General features: G+C 45.0%; 1 protein-coding gene across 1 annotated transcript in view; it reads right to left on the bottom strand.

Annotated features, from left to right (window-relative positions):
• Positions 1–16,316, bottom strand: part of SLC25A15 (solute carrier family 25 member 15) — a 37,910-nt gene extending 21,594 nt beyond the window's left edge. Inside the window, exons 1-2 of the mRNA XM_049646860.1 lie at positions 16,236–16,316; positions 13,198–13,322 (exon numbers count right to left, since the gene is read on the bottom strand). Of these exons, the coding sequence (XP_049502817.1) occupies positions 13,198–13,252 (55 nt within the window). The 5' untranslated portion in view covers positions 13,253–13,322; positions 16,236–16,316. The remainder of the gene's footprint in view (positions 1–13,197; positions 13,323–16,235) is intronic.
• Between the last annotated feature and the right edge of the window lie 218 nt (positions 16,317–16,534).

Raw genomic sequence — 16,534 nt, 5'->3', positions numbered from 1 at the left:
TGATTGCTGAGTAATACTCCATTGTGTGTGTGTGTGTGTGTGTGTGTGTATACACACACACACACACACACACACAATGGAGTATTACTCAGCAATCAAACAGAATAAAATCTTGCCATTTGCAACTACGTGAATGGAACTGAAGGATATTATGTTAAGTGAAATTAGTCAGAGAAAGGCAAATATCATATGACTTCACTCATATGAGGACTTTAAGACACAAAACAGATGGACATAAGGGAAGGGAAGCAAAAATAATATAAAAACAGGGAGGAGAACAAAACAGAAGAGACTCTTAAATATGGAGAAGAAACAGAGGGTTACTGGAGGGGTTGTGGGAGGGGGGATGAGCTAAATGGGTCAGGGGCATTAAGGAATATACTCCTGAAATCATTGTTGCACTATATGCTAATTTGGATGTAAATTAAAATAAAAAAAATGAATAAAGTACTCATGCATGCAAGAAATAAATAAAAAATTAATTAAAAATGCAAAGACATATCAATAAATATGAAATTTAAAGGCTTGATGGAAAATCTGCCTTGCTGGTTAAAGAGATAAGGGAATCTCTTAAAAATGACCTAAAGGGGGGCGCCTGGGTGGCTCAGTCGGTTGAGCGTCCGACTTCGGCTCAGGTCACGATCTCGCGGTTCGTGAGTTCGAGCCCCGCGTCGGGCTCTGGGCTGATGGCTCAGAGCCTGGAGCCTGCTTCGATTCTGTGTCTCCCTCTCTCTCTGCCCCTCCCCCGTTCATGCTCTGTCTCTCTCTGTCCCAAAAATAAATAAACGTTAAAAAAAAATCAAAAAAAAAAAAAAAAAAAAATGACCTAAAGGGGGGCGCCTGGGTGGCTCAGTCGGTTGAGCACCGGCTTCAGCTCAGGTCACGATCTCACCGTCCGTGAGTTCGAGCCCCGCGTCGGGCTCTGTGCTGACAGCTCAGAGCCTGGAGCCTGTTTCGGATTCTGTGTCTCCCTCTCTCTGACCCTCCCCCATTCATGCTCTGTCTCTCTCGGTCTCAAAAAATAAACGTTAAAAAAAATTTTTTTTTAAAATGACCTAAAGGAAATTTTAGGAATAAAAAGTACATATCTGAAATGAAAAATCCAAAGAACTCCAGTACCAAAAAGGAGTGGCAACAAAGATTTAGCCACACAAAAAACAAGATAAAGAAAATAGAAAGAGCAAACTCTAAAGTAGTTGAGGATATTGAAAATTTGACTTTTTTAAAAAAATGTTTATTTTTGATAGAAAGAACATGGGCAAGGAAGGGGCAGAAAGAGGGAGAAAGCGAGAATCCTAAGCAGGCTCCACGATGTCAGCACAGGGCCCAACGTGGGGCTTGAACCCACGTACCATGAGATCATGACCTGAACTGAAATCAAGTCAGCCACTTAACCAACTGAGCACCCAGGTGCCCTGAAAATTTGACTTTCAAAGAAATTAGTGATCTGAGTAGCAAGTTAGAGGAAGCTAAAGTGTACGCTACAAACCAAGGTAAGGAACTGTCCCATGATGAATCACAAAATCACAAAGTCATGAGAAGTGTGGAAGAAGCCATAAGCAATATAGTGATGGATGCAGAGATTGCAGCACCTTGCAGAAGTAACAGGAGAGAAAGAGAGATTGAAGAGGATGAAGTGGTCAAAGAATAACAGGAAAAAAAATCCCTCAGAATTTAAAGAACAAACAGAAAATTCTAAAAAACCTCTGGTAAAGATGAAGGAGCAATACTCATGGCAGCAGACTTTTCATCAGCAACGATGGGCATTAGTAAGCAATAAAGTAATGTCTTCAACATCCTAATGGAAAATGATTTTGAACCTAACTTTCTAGGCCAAGTTAAATTAGCATTTAAGCATTAAGCATGGTGAAGTAAGGACATTTTCAGATATGCAAAGGCTCAGCAAATTTACCAGCCAAAAATCATTTATAAAAGAATTACTGAAAGATACATGCCCACAAAATGAAAAAAAGGAGGACGATACCAGACTTAAGAAAAAATGGATAAAACTCTACCAGATTCAAAGCATGGAGCTAGGGAGGAAATCAAACAAAAAAACAAAACAGTAAAATAGATCAATGAAGCTGGTTCTTTGAACGAATTAACAAAATTGACAAACCCCTAGCCAGTTTGATCAAAAAGAAAAAGGACCCAAATAAATAAAATCAAGAATGAAAGAGGAGAGATCACAACCAACACAGAATACAAACAATAATAAGAGAATGTTACAAGCAATTATATGCCAATAACATGCACAATCTGGAAGAAATGGACAAATTCCTAGAAGCATATACACTACCAAAACTGAAACAGGAAGAAATAGAAAATTTGAACAGACCCACAACCAGTAAAGAAATTGAATTAGTAATCAAAATTCTCCCAAAAAACAAGAGTCCAGGGCCAGATGACTTTCCAGGGGAATTCTACTAAACATTTGAAGAAGAGTTAACACCTATTCTCTTAAAGCTGTTCCAAAAAATAGAAACGGAAGGAAAACTCTTTCTATGAAGCCAGCAATACCTTGATTCCAAAACCAGACAAAGACCCCATTAAAAAACAGAACTATAGACCAATTTCCCTGATGAACATAGATGCAAAAGTCCCCAACAAGATACAAGCCAACAGGATCCAACAATACATTAAAAATATTATTCACTATGACCAAGTGGGATTTATACCTGGGATACAGGGCTGGTTCAATATCTGCAAAACAATCAATGTGATACATCACATCAATAAAAGAAAGGAAAAGAACCACATGATCTTTTCAGTACATGCAGAGGAAGCATTTGACAAAATACAGCATCCTTTCTTGATAAAAACACTCAAGAAAGTAGGGATAGAAGGAGCATACCTCAAGATCATACAAGCCATATACGAAAGACCCAACGTTAACTATCATCCTCAATGGGGAAAAACTGAGAGCTTTCCCCCTAAGGTCAGGAACAAGACAGGGATGTCCACCCTCACCACTATTATTCAACGTAGTATTGGAAGTCTTAGCCTCAGCAATCAGACAACATAAAGAAATAAAAGGCATCCAAATTGGCCAGGAGGAGGTCAAACTTTCACTCTTTCCAGATGACATGATACTCTATATGGAACACCGAAAAGATTCCACCAAAAAACTGCTAGAACTGATCCATGAATTCAGCAAGGTCACAGGATATAAAAATCAATGCACAGGAATCAGTTACATTCCTGTACACCAACAATGAAGCAACAGAAAGAGAAATCAAGGAAACGAGCCCATTTACAACTGCACCAAAGCCCATAAAATACCCAGGAATAAATCTAACCAAAGAGGTGAAAAATCTATATACTGAAAACTATAGAAAGGTTATGAAAGAAACTGAAGAAGACACACACACAAAAAAGGAAAAATATTCCATGCTCCTGGATAGGAAGAATGGTGTTAAGATGTCATTACCCAAAGCAATCTACATATTCAATGCAATATCTATCAAAATAGCACCAGCATTCTCCACAGAGCTAGAACAAACAATCCTAAAATTTGTATGGAACCAGAAAAGATCCCGAATAGCCAAAGCAATCTTGAAAAAGAAAACCAAAGATGGAGACCTTACAATCCTGGACTTCAAGCTGTATTACAAAACTGTAATCAAGAAAATATGGTACCGGCACAAAAACAGACACTCAGACCAATGGAACAGAATAAAGAACCCAGAAATGGACCCACAAACATATAGCCAACTAGTCTTTGACAAGCAATGGAATAAAGACAGTCTCTTCAGCAAGTGGTGCTGGGAAAACCAGACAGCAACATGCAGAAAAATGAACCGGGACCACTTTTTTACACCACACACAAAAATAAACTCAAAATGGATGAAAGACCTAAATGTAAGACAGGAAGCCATCAGAATCCTCGAGGAGAAAGCAGGCAAAAACCTCTTTGACCTCGGCTGCAGTAACTTCTTACTCAACACATCTCCAGAGGCAAGGAAAACAAATGCAAAAATGAACTATTGGGATCTCATCAAAACAAAAAGCTTCTGCACAGCAAAGGAAACAATCAGCAAAACTCAAAGGCAATTGATGGAATGGGAGAAGATGTTTGCAAATGACATATCAGATAAAGGGTTAGTATCCAAAATCTATAAAGAACTTCTCAAACTCAACACCCAAAAAAACAAATAATCCAGTGAGGAAATGGGCAAAAGACGTGAATAGACACGTCTCCAAAGAAGACATCCAGATGGCCAACTGACACATGAAAAAATGCTCAACATCACTCCTCATCAGGGAAATGCACATCAAAGCCACAAGGAGATACTACCTCACACTCGTCAGGATGGCTAACATTAACAACTCAGGCAATAACAGATGTTGGCGAGGATGCGGAGAAAGAGGATCTCTTTTGCACTGCTAGTGGGAATGCAAACTAGTGCAGCCACTCTGGAAAACAGTATGAAACTTCCTCAAAAAATTAAAAATAGAACTACCCTACAACCCAGCAATTGCACTATTAGGTATTTATCCAAGGGATACAGGTATGCTGTTTTAATATGAAATTTATTGTCAAATTGGTTTCCATACAACAGCCAGTGCTCATCCCAACAGGTGCCCTCCTCAATACCCATCACCCACCCTTCCCTCCCTCCCACCCCCGCATCAACCCTCAGATTGTTCTCAGTTTTTAAGAGTCTCATGGTTTGGCTCCCTCCCTCCTTTTTTTTCCTTCCCCTCCCCCACAATCTTCTGTTAAGTTTCTCAGGATCCACATAAGAGTGAAAACATATGGTATCTTTCTCCATATGACTTATTTCACTTGGCATAACACTCTCCAGTTCCATCCACATTGCTACAAAAGGTCATATTTCATTCTTTCTCATTGCCACGTAGTGTTCCATTGTGTATATAAACCATAATTTCTTTATCCATTCATCAGTTGATGGACATTTAGGCTCTTTCCATACTTTGGCTATTGTTGAAAGTGCTGCTATAAACATTGGGGTACAAGTGCCCCTATGCATCAGCACTACAGGTATGCTGTTTTGAAGGGGCACATGCACCCCAATGTTTATAGCATCACTATCAACAATAGCCAAAGTATGGAAAGAGCCCAAATGCCCATCAATGGATGAATGGATAAAGAAGATGTGGTACACACACACACACACACACACACACACACACACACAATGGAGTATTACTCAGCAATCAAAAAGAATGAAATCTTGCCATTTGCAACTACGTGGATGGAACTAGAGGGTATTATGCTAAGTGAAATTAGTCAGAGAAAGACAAATATGACTTCACTAATATAAGGACTTAAGATACAAAACAGATGACCATAAGGGAAGGGAAGCAAAAATAAAAACAGGGAGGGGAACAAAAGATAAGAGACTCTTTTTTTTTTTTTTTTTTTTTAATTTTTTTTCAACATTTTTAATTTATTTTTGGGACAGAGAGAGACAGAGCATGAATGGGGGAGGGGCAGAGAGAGAGGGAAACACAGAATCGGAAACAGGCTCCAGGCTCCGAGCCATCAGCCCAGAGCCTGACGCGGGGCTCGAACTCACGGACCGCAAGATCGTGACCTGGCTGAAGTCGGACGCTTAACCGACTGCGCCACCCAGGCGCCCCAAGAGACTCTTAAACATAGAGAACAAACAGAGGGTTGCTGGAGGGAATGTGGAGGGGGCATTAAGGAATCTACTCCTGAAATCACTGTTGACTATAGGCTAACTTGGATGTAAATTTAAAAATAAATTATTTTTAAAAAGCTTAATGTTAAAAATGAAAATAAAAATGAGATCATGCTGCAAAAAAAATAAACATTAAAAAAAAAAAAAGATCATGAGACACAGAGGATAGACTCAGAAGCTCCAACATCCATTTTGACAGGAATTCCAGAAAAAAGATAATGAAGAGCATGGAGCAGAGGAAATAATTAAGGAAATAATTAAAGAAAACTTTCCAGAGGTAAAGAAAGATTCAAGTTTTGAGAGGATCAGTGCTTTCCAAGTAGCTAGTAAGACTGACAAAAACAGACTTGCTCCTAGACACATCTCGGTGAAATCTTGGAATTCCAATGATAAAGAAAAAAATCATAAAGGCTTACAGAAAGAGAGAACATACAGAGGAACAAGAATCAGACTGATGGCAGACTTATTGAATACTCTGGATGCTAGAAGTAAATGGAGCAATATCATAAAAGTTCTTCAGGCAAAAGGCTTTAAACCTAGAATGCCATACCCAGCCAAACTGGCATTTGACGTTGAAGGTAAAACAAGAACATGTTTTGATACCAAAGCATCCACAAAGTTTATTTCTTGCATCCCCCCCCCCTTTGCTAAAGTATATACTCCAACAATTCTTTCAATCTAGGGTGACTATAAATACACACAATATACATTGTCTTCTTCCCACACCAAAAGTAAACAAGGAAAACTGGAAAATAAAATGTCACATTTCTACCTAGGAGGATGGACAGCTAAAGTAGTTGGGAAGTAGGGGAAAAGCATGTTATAGATACTACCCAGATGTTGGGAAAGTTAAAGAGTATATTAAAATTAATGTTAATCATCATAGCTTCTGTAGAAGTAGACTTTCTGAACTATAGACAGAGGTGGGGTTAAAGTAATAAAAAAAAAAAGCACAGGAAAAATATGGCAGGATAAATAGAAAAAAATGCGAAACTTGGAACTCTTATCAAGAAGGTATTTAATTTTATCATATGTATTAATGTGAATCTTGAATCTTTATATTAAACCTTTTCTTTTAAAAAAAAGATATACTACAAAGCCGTAATAATCAAAACAGTATGGTACTGGCACAAAAGTAGACACATAGATTAATGGAACAGAAGAGAGAGCCCAGAAACAAACCCACACTTATAGAGTCAATTACTCAGTGACAAAGAAGGGAAGAATATACAATAGGGAAAAGAAAGACTCTTCTATAAATGGTGCTGGGAAAGGGATGGCTATATGCAAAAGAATGAAAATGGACTACTTTCTTCCACCATACACAAAAATAAACTCTTCCACCATAAACAAAAAACGGATTAAAGACCTAAATGTGAGACCTGAGAACATAAAACTTCTGGAAGAAAACATAGGCAGTAAGTCCTTTGACACTGGTCATAGCAACATTTTTCTAGATAGGTCTCCTAAGGCAAGGGAAACAAAAGTAAAAATAAACTATTGGGACCACACTACAATAAAAAAGCTTCTGCACAGTGAAGGAAACCATCAATAAAACAAAAAACCTACTAAATGGAAGAGAATACAATATTTGCAAATGATATTGATAGGGAGTTGATATTCAAAATACATAAAGAACTTCTATAACTCAACATCAAAAAAAAAAAAACAATCAAATTTAAAAAATGGGGGGGGGGGGCATCTGGGTGGCTCAGTCTGTTAAGCGGCTCAGGTCATGACCTCCAGGGTTCTTGGGGTTGAGCCCTGCATCTGGCTCTGTGCTGATAGCTCAGAGCCTAGAGCCTGCTTCAGATTCTGTGTCTTTCTCTCTGGCCCTCCCCCACTCACGCTCTGTCTGTCTGTCTGTCTCTCTCTCTCTCTCTCTCTCTAACATTAAAAACAAAAAAGGGCAGTGGACCTGAATATACATTTTTCTAAACATATCTAAATGGCCAACAGATCCATGAAGATGCTCAGCATCATTAATCAGGGAAAAGCAAATCCAAACCACAACGAGATATGACCTAATACCTATCAGAATGGGTAGAATCAAAAAGACAAGAAATAACCAGCGTTGGCAAGGATGTAGAGAAGAAGAAACTCTTAAACACTATTAGTGGGAATGTACATCAGTGCAGCCACAAGGGAAAAAAGCATGTTGGTGGGTTCCTCAAAAAGTTAAAAACATAAATACCACGTGATCCATTCTTTCCATTACTGGGTATTTACCCAGGAAAACCAAAAACACTAATTCAAAAAGATACATACACCCCTAGGTTCCCTGCATTATTAGAATAGCCAAGATATGGAAAACCCAAGCGCCCACCGGCAGATGAAGAGGCAAAGAGGAGGCGATAAAGGTGGCCCCTCAGGCTCCATGGTGGCGGCCAGTGGCGGCCGCCTGAGTTAGGCTTCGTGGAGGCAGGGCCCACGTGACAGCCGGCAGTTCCCAAGCAAGGTGGGAGGCGGGGCTGCCAGGGCCGGAAGAGCTGGCCTTCTCTCTACAGCTCCACCCAGCTGCCGACCGCGCCGCCGACGCCTTCCGCCGCGGCCTCTTCCTCTTCTGCTGCCGGGCGCCACCATGATGCGCAGGCCCACGCAGCGCAGCGGGCAGCCGCGGTTCCTGGGCCAGGACCAGGAAGGCGGCGCTGGTCTCGCACGGTAGGGGCCAGCCAAGGTGAAGGGGGCGTGGCCCCCCGCAGCGCCCGGTCTCCACCCCCACCCCGCTCCCTTGCGCATTCTGGGCCCCAGCTTTTGAGTTAGGCAATTGTTTTTAGAAATCAGCTACCTTGGAAAAATGACTTTTACACATATGAGCCACCTTCTGAGGACACCTCGTCCAGAGACAGGTGAGTCTGTGTGCCTCCCGCTCAAGTCTGATGCTCATCTCTGCAGGGTTTGTGGCTGCGTAGGCCCCCAAACATGCTCCAGACGTCCCAAGGCACATTATTGCACAAGGAGCGTCAGACCCTTAGACTGGAGACTGGGACATAAGCAGGCTTGCACACAATCAGATTATTTGGACAGAACAATTCCAGACCACACCTTTTCTCCAGAATTTGGAATCATAATAGAAACAAGATGAGATTACACCTGAAGTTGTTGAAAAAGCAAATGAATCAGAAATTATGGGAACCATGAGTACCTGAAGAATTGGATTCCAGGGCAAAACAAAAATCCAAGGAAGATAAAATTTTCCATAAGTTTAAAAATAAAATAGCCCTTGAGGGGCGCCTGGGTGGATCAGTCGGTTAAGCGTCGGACTTTGGCTCCAGTCATGATCTCGATGTCTGTGAGTTCTAGCCCCACGTCAGGCTCTCTGCTGACAGCTTGGAGGCTGGAGCCTGTTTCCAGTTCTGTGTCTCCCTCTCTCTCTGCCCCTCCCCTCGCTTGTGCTGTCTCTCTCTCTTTCTCTCTCTCAAAAATAAAGATTTAAAAAAAGTAAAAATAAATAAGTAAAATAGCCCGTGAGCCAGAACAGATTCTCAGATATGGCAGAGGGATTGCACCCATCTGGATCTTCGGTGAAAATATCCCTCAAGAGAAGGATATTCCATATTGCCCCTGTGGTGTCAAGAGAACAACATATCTGCATTCCAGGTCATGTGTCGGCTGCTCAACTACCTGAAGGCTGACAGACTGAACACAAGTGTCAGTGGGGTGTTCGGGTTGTCTTCACCTGGACTGAAAGCTGTAGACTGGGGATTCACCGCAGAGAGGAAATTGTTTGGAAGAGAGAAAACAGACACACACCAAAGAGGTTATAAAGCCTTACAAATGCTCATAATCTCTTAAACCCTGCAATTCCATTTCTAGGACTTTGTCCTAAGGAAATAATTATACCACAAAGATACTGTTTTAGGGGAGTTTACAATGTGTAAATATTCGTGAAACAAAAATGTCCAGTGACAAGTAATTAAAGAAATTTTGGTGTATCCCTACAGCAGAAGGAATGCAGTCTTAATCGTACAGACCTATGTGCACATACAATAAGACACAGGTTTAAACTGACACCAAGATATTCATAGTATGTTCCTATCTTTGTACAAGTACTTATACATGTGTATGTCCACAGAAATATGGAAAGATACATACTCGGTGTGAACTAATTATGAATGGCAGGACTCGGTGAAGTAATCCTTTTACCTATGTTTCTTTCTACAGTAAAAATGGGTGAATTGCCTATACACACACACACACACACACACACACACACACAACCACACACATATATATACACACATGCAATGGAATATTACTCAGCCATAAAAGAGGAGATCGTCCCATTTGCGACAACATGGATAGACCTAGAGGGTATTGTTAAGTGAAATTGTAGTCAGAGAAATACAAATACCACGTGATTTCACTTATATGTGGAATCTAAAGAACATACAAACACTCTTAAATACAGAGAACAAACTGGTGGTTGCCAGAGGGGAGGTGGGTGGACGAAACAGGTAAGGGGACTGAGAGAGATACAAACTTGCAGGTATAAGTCATGGAGATGAAAATTACAGTCCATAATATTTTAACAACTTTGTATGGGGACAGAAGCTGACCACACGTATGGTGCACACTATACAACTGTCAAATCACTATGCTGCACCCCTGAAATTAATAGATGTTAACCATATTTCAATAAGGAAAAAAGGCTTCTGGCTTATTTTTAATTTTGGCATTTGAGAGGATAAATGCCAATGATCGAAAATGTCACATTCCCAAACTACACTAGTTAAGGCATACAGCAATAGAGCAGTCAAGGGGGGCGGGGGGGGGGGGGGGGGAGGAGGTGTTATTTTATCATCATCAAACTGCTAATTCTTAAAAGGAGACCAAGGTTACCCTTTAAGGCAATTTAACTTTTGAGCTCCACACTGCCTCATTTCAACATCATCCAATTACTTAACTATCTTCTCCAGACCCTCCCCCACCCTAGCTGCTTAGAGTTCTTGGTTCCTTCCTGGAATTTCTCCTATACTAGCTTCTGACAGGCAGTGACAGCTTCCCAGCACTTGACAGTAGATGAGCTGGACCCAAAACCTGCCAGATGGGAGAGGTCTGTTTCAGCGAAAAGGAGGGACACAGAGAAGAACACATGTATGCTACACCTAGATCACCTCAGACCACGATGGCCCGATGTCCTGGTCCAGAGAGCCGGGCGGCAAAGGCTCCAGACTAACCTCCACCCCCAGGAGTGCTGTTGGCCCATTACATAGTATTAAAACAAAGACAATAGGGCTGTCAAGGAACCAAGCATCCAAGGTCCTAGCGCTGTCTTGACACCATCTAGCTGTGCAATCATGACCAAATCCACTGTCCCTCTCTGGGTCTCTTTTCTACATATACAGTGAGCGTTAGAACCAATGGTCTCTTCTAAAGGCCCTTCTAGCTCCATCACTGGGAGACTGAGACCCCTCCAAAGTGGGGCTGTGGCCTCCTGCTGGCACTGCACGCACCTCCCAGCAGAGGGAGTTCCCAGATCACTAACAGGAGCCTCCTCTGCCAGCACTGCTGGCTTAGAGCACAGACCCCTGCAAAGGAGCCTGTTGTCCTCCAAAGGTAAATACAGGGCAATCTACATCAGTGAGGGGTGACCCTGTGTTACCAGTGCAGGAAGAAATCCTACCTAGTCATCAGGATAATTAAATGCCATACACGTAAGGGCCCAAAACATGTTAATACTATGATTAAAAACAAAGCATGTCCACCAGCAAGTGCCTTACACGCTAGACTCCCAACAATACCCTTGCAACTTAGATCTTTAAAATGTACTGTCCTCTCTCTCTGACCCTCCCCCGTTCATGCTGTCTCTGTCTCAAAAATAAACTTTAAAAAAAATTAAAAAAAAAAAAAGGGGGGGGGGGCGCCTGGGTGGCTCAGTCGGTTGAGCGTCCGACTTCGGCTCAGGTCACGATCTCACTGTCCGTGAGTTCAAGCCCCACGTCGGGCTCTGTGCTGACTGCTCAGAGCCTGGAGCCTGTTTCAGATTCTGTGTCTCCCTCTCTCTCTGACCCTCCCCGTTCGTGCTCTGTCTCTATCTCAAAAATAAATAAACTTTAAGGAAATTTTTTAAAAATGTACTGTAAATTATAAATGTGGCACCCAAACACCTGTCCACACAGAAAAGCCTTCACAGGAAAAAGAAAATCCTACCACAGCAGATTCTACATCTTTGATAGACTGACTGAGGGACGTTTAATTCCAAAAGCTGAGAATTTTTCATGTGGTTAAATACCCTCCTATGACAGAGACAAAAACTGAGCCCAGAGCATTCACAGCACTGTTAAGAGGGTGCCAGAGGTAGGCAAATGGGTCCACTGTTCCCATGGTGCCTTCCCAATGTGGCACGGGGTGTGGGGTGGGGGATGGAACATGTGGTCAAGGGTTGCAGTCGGGTAAGGGACCGACCCAAAGGCACTCAGCAGCCAAGAGGCCAGTGGGGCAAAACCTAGGCAGCCCTTAGTTTCCCCTACTCCTGGACCAGGACCCTCCTGGGGTCTCTAACCTGGAAGCTGGTGCCTGCACTTACTAGTGTCTATAATGCACGGTCTATAGCCTTCCTCGTTAGCCTACCTTGGTCGACCCTTGGTTCATCAGAACTGTGACTTTCTTCACAATTAAGGGAATGACAGGATGACAGGTGGCAGCCCACTTGGTGTGTTGAGCCAGGAGGTCCCACTGGATAAGAGGACAATGGGCAACCCACCCCTCTTGGCCTCTCCACTCCTAGGAGCTGCGACCCATTAGAAGAATCAGTACAAGGGGCAAGGGTAAACCAGGGTTCTCATCTGGGAAATAGCATCCCAGCACTTCTCTGCCCCTAAAATAACACAGGAACCTAGAGAACCAAGTTACTACGCATGCACTTCCAATTACTGACCTCAGGCTGAGCAAAGGTAATCTTTCTAGAGAGTGGCTTGTGTGTTACAGGCACAGCCCAAGAGTACTTGTGCCCTATGGGGCTGCAGTCAACTCTGGGGCTCGGCCCCAGTCCAGCCCACCATTCCCTGGCAAATCCTAGGGCCTCTCCTTTCCTTTTAGGGCTGCAGAAACCATCAAATATCAGTCTCATTTACCAAAGACATTTCTAAAGGGTGTCCTCCTTCCTGTCGTTGGCAGTAATAAGGGCAGTAACTGGGATTTCCCTGGAGAGGTGGCACAGTGTGATCCGGGACTGCAAGGGCTCTGCAGATTGATTGCCAGGCTTGGAGTAAAATCCCATATCACCTGCATATCCCAGCCATGTGACAATGGACAAGTGACTTCAGCTTTGAGCTGTGAGGGTTTCTGGCTGTAAACTGAGGACATTCCCACTCTGCACCCTGACTCAAAGTTTTACTGTAAGGGAACTACTCTACCTTCGGCCGTTCTTGGAACACAGTATTACACATCCGTTAAATGGATCCACTCCAAGGCGAAAGCATGTTGCTTCTGGAGTGACAAAGGTAATCTTTTCTTCGCCCTTTCACCGGAGCTCACTCGTAGCAGGTACTTGAGGAATAGAGGATGAGGTTTCCCCTGGAATTACCTGCGGCCCCCGCTGTAAGGTCAATGGCAGCTTGGATGGCAGGACTGGACTTCATGTTTGCCCACTCCTCTGCTGGGCTCCGTAGAAGGCAACTCTCTGGAGCTTATGATGGGTGTCTCATATCCCTGAGAGGAGACAAGAGATCTCCGTCAGTGGGGCCTCTGCAGCTCACCATCTACTGGGACCTCAACTTCTGGGAGCCAGGAGATCAGCTCTACATTTCTCCAAAGAAAGGCAGTCAAAAATGTCAGTGCAGCTTAGAAATTGGCCTCCCCTTCTCCCCACCCACTACCTCCTCATAAAAAACTCACAAGTCAAAAAATGGAGTATCAATGCTATAGCCACTGGTGGGAGGGGTGGGGGGAGGGGCATTTCAACCGACCTTTCTGAAAAGCCTACAAATTAATGCCAAATACTAGACACCCAAGCCACATCGAACTAGTTTTTCAGAGCCCTAAGTGGAGCTATCAGTCCACTAGGCTCAGCTCTAAATTCAGACAGCAGCCTGTGTTGGGTCCCTAAAAGGAAGTCACGAAACGGTAGGTCTGTAAAGGAATGGGTTAGGAGCACCACAGGGTGACACATGCCTGGGTCTGAACGCCTGCTCTGCCACCTGCAGTGTGGCCCCTTGGGCCCCTAAAGCTAGGGGTCCCCACATATAAAAAGTGAGTAATAGAAGTATTATAATACAAAGGCAATCACAAATAGTGACATGGGACAGGTGTTCTTAGAGCTATGAAGCATAGCACCAAACATGATCATCATAGTCCCTTCCAGAGTTTCTCAACCATAAACGTATACACAAATCACCTGGGGACCTCGTGAAACTAGATTCTGATGAGATAGGCCTCACGTGGGACCAGAAACCTTACCAGTCATGACGAGCTGTGAGATGAGGCTGATAATGACTGAGCCCCCAACCACATTTTGAAAAGTAACACCTGGTCAATTGTGTGCTCAATTTGCTTGATAAGAATCACTGGGGCACTTAATACTCAGTTACCCAGGCCTCTGTGCTAATGATCATGATTCAGCAGGCTTGTGCTAGATCCCAAGAAGTTTGGGAGGACTAGAGTTTACTCCTCTGCCTTTACACAAAAATCACCTATTGCAGAGGGAGGGACTTTATAAATAGGGATTAAAAAAAGGAAAGGTGGCTCATTGACAGAGTATTAAGATAACCAATTCAGCAACCAATTCTGTGTGGTTTTCAAACCATGTAAGTGACTTATCTGTGAATAACAAAGAACAATTTTTATTCATCACACTAGAGACCTTTGTGCTCATCAGGCCACCTCTCAGAGGGTGGTGGGCCGGCTGGATCATTAATGAAGGCCAATGTCAGCCTAAACATCAGCAGAAAAGAATTTTATCCACTCACAAGTTTAGCCACTTGAAGCATGTTGCCAATGACCAGACACTAAGAATCTTGATTTCTTTACCAAAAACTGCAACCACAAAAGCACAGTACTGGACTTGAAAAAGCAACTAAGTTAGACAAGACATGGGTTTTGTGTTGACAGGACTGGAGAGGCAGGATCAATAACTAAAGCTTATGAAGTGGGAGGAGCCTGGCTAGCTCAGTCCGTGGAGCAGGGGACTCTTGATCTCAGGGTCTTGAGTTCAAGCACCACATTAGGCATAGGGATTAGTTAAGAAAAAAAATAAAGCTGGTAAGGTGGTGGCCATCTGGTACCTCGAGAAGGATATCAGGGTCCTAATCCAATCTCCTCCTTTTCCAGATGGAAAACTGAGGCCAGTAAGCAAGGGCTTTTCCAAGGTTTTATAAGTAGTCAGTGGACTCAACTCAAGTCTTGCCTTTTGGGTCTGTGCTTACCAACCAGTATTTAATTCCACAGTATTCCAACCTGACCAAAAAGGAAAAAAATAAACACTGAACCCTGCGTTTTAGAGGAAAAATGGAAGCACATGGAGAGAAGAGTCACACAGGGCCCAACCAATGTGGCTTCTCAATTATTTGGGTGTGGACATTTCTTAATTCACAAAGAAAGGCAGGCATAGACCGTACTGTGTCATCAGTGTGAATTCAACCCCTGCAGGTAAGCCAAACTTAAACACGTTGAATCCTACAAATAACGACTTCTAGATTAGGACACTAAACAGTGATGGGAACAGACCAACTCAGAACGCGTGGGCAACAGACTTAAATTATTGTGTAACTTAAGAAGGCTTCCAGAAGTCTTGAAGAGGACATACGGCTCGGCCCGAGGGAGGCAAGACTCATTCCTGAGCCTGTTGAAAAGCTGAATCCTTTCAGCGTCCCTTTACCCCTCCTGCAAAGGACACGCGAGCCCGACTCCAGGAGAGACAAACAACAGAAACAAACAGGCCTTCTCTCGTTCCCTGGGGAAATTAATTTCTCGGTCGGGAGAATCCTCTGAGGTCGCGTTCTCCGCCAGGTAACTCCGCGCACTGAGGAAAGACTCCAGCCTCGGGCCAAAGCTGGCGCGAGAGGAGGCCGCCCGCCCGCCGGGTCACCAGAGCCGGGGCACCTGGCGCTGCGATGCCCACCCGTCCGGCCGCTGGGACGCCGGCCAGGCAGGTGCTCCTGCTCCGGGGCTCGGGGTCCTGGCGGGCACAGGGGCAGCTCAGGGAGACCGCTCCCAACTTTCTCTTCCCAGCTTCAGCGTTCGCTGACTCTGCCCCCAACAACCTGCAGGAGTCTCCCATTCATAAGCGCCTCCGTCCCCCACCCCAACCCCCACCCCGGGCTGGAGCACCGGCGGCGCGGCGCCCGGAGGCCTGATGACACTCGGAGGGAGCAAAGGGGGCAACGTTCCCAGCAGGTGAGCACCGCGGGGAGGAGGCCGCGGAGCCCGCGAGTCTCCGGCGAGCCCCGGCCGGCAGCTCCCGCGGGTCCCTGGGCACGTGTGCGGCGCGCCGGGCCGCGGACCCCTGAGCCCTGCCCGGCTGCCGGGGAAGGTCACGCCGCCCGGGCGCGGAGGCCCGCCCGCGTCCCGCTCCCTCCTCCCCGCGGGCTCCCTGCAGCCCGGAGCGCCGGCCGGGGCTGCGCTCACCGCCACGCCGGCTGGCCGCGTTGTGCTCGGGCTCCGCCGCTGGCTCCCGGCTCTGCCTCCGCGGCTCGGGGCGGCCGCTTAACACTCGCGGCGGCCGCAGGCCGGCCCTTCGCCCCGCCCTCCCGCGCGGGAGCACACGGGGCGGAGACCCCGCGGGCCCAGGAGCGCCCCGGCGGCGGCGGTCGCGGAGACGGCGGCGGCGGGGGGCGGGGGAAGCGGAAGTCCGCGGCGGAGGCGGGCGCGCTCGGGCCGCGCAGCTCGCGGGTCCCCGGCGCCGGGAGCGCGGGAGCGGGCGGGCA

The sequence above is a fragment of the Panthera uncia genome (genome assembly GCF_023721935.1).
Source record: "Panthera uncia isolate 11264 chromosome A1 unlocalized genomic scaffold, Puncia_PCG_1.0 HiC_scaffold_16, whole genome shotgun sequence".
Lineage (NCBI taxonomy): Eukaryota > Metazoa > Chordata > Mammalia > Carnivora > Felidae > Panthera > Panthera uncia.
This window is presented reverse-complemented; position numbering and strand designations above follow the sequence as displayed.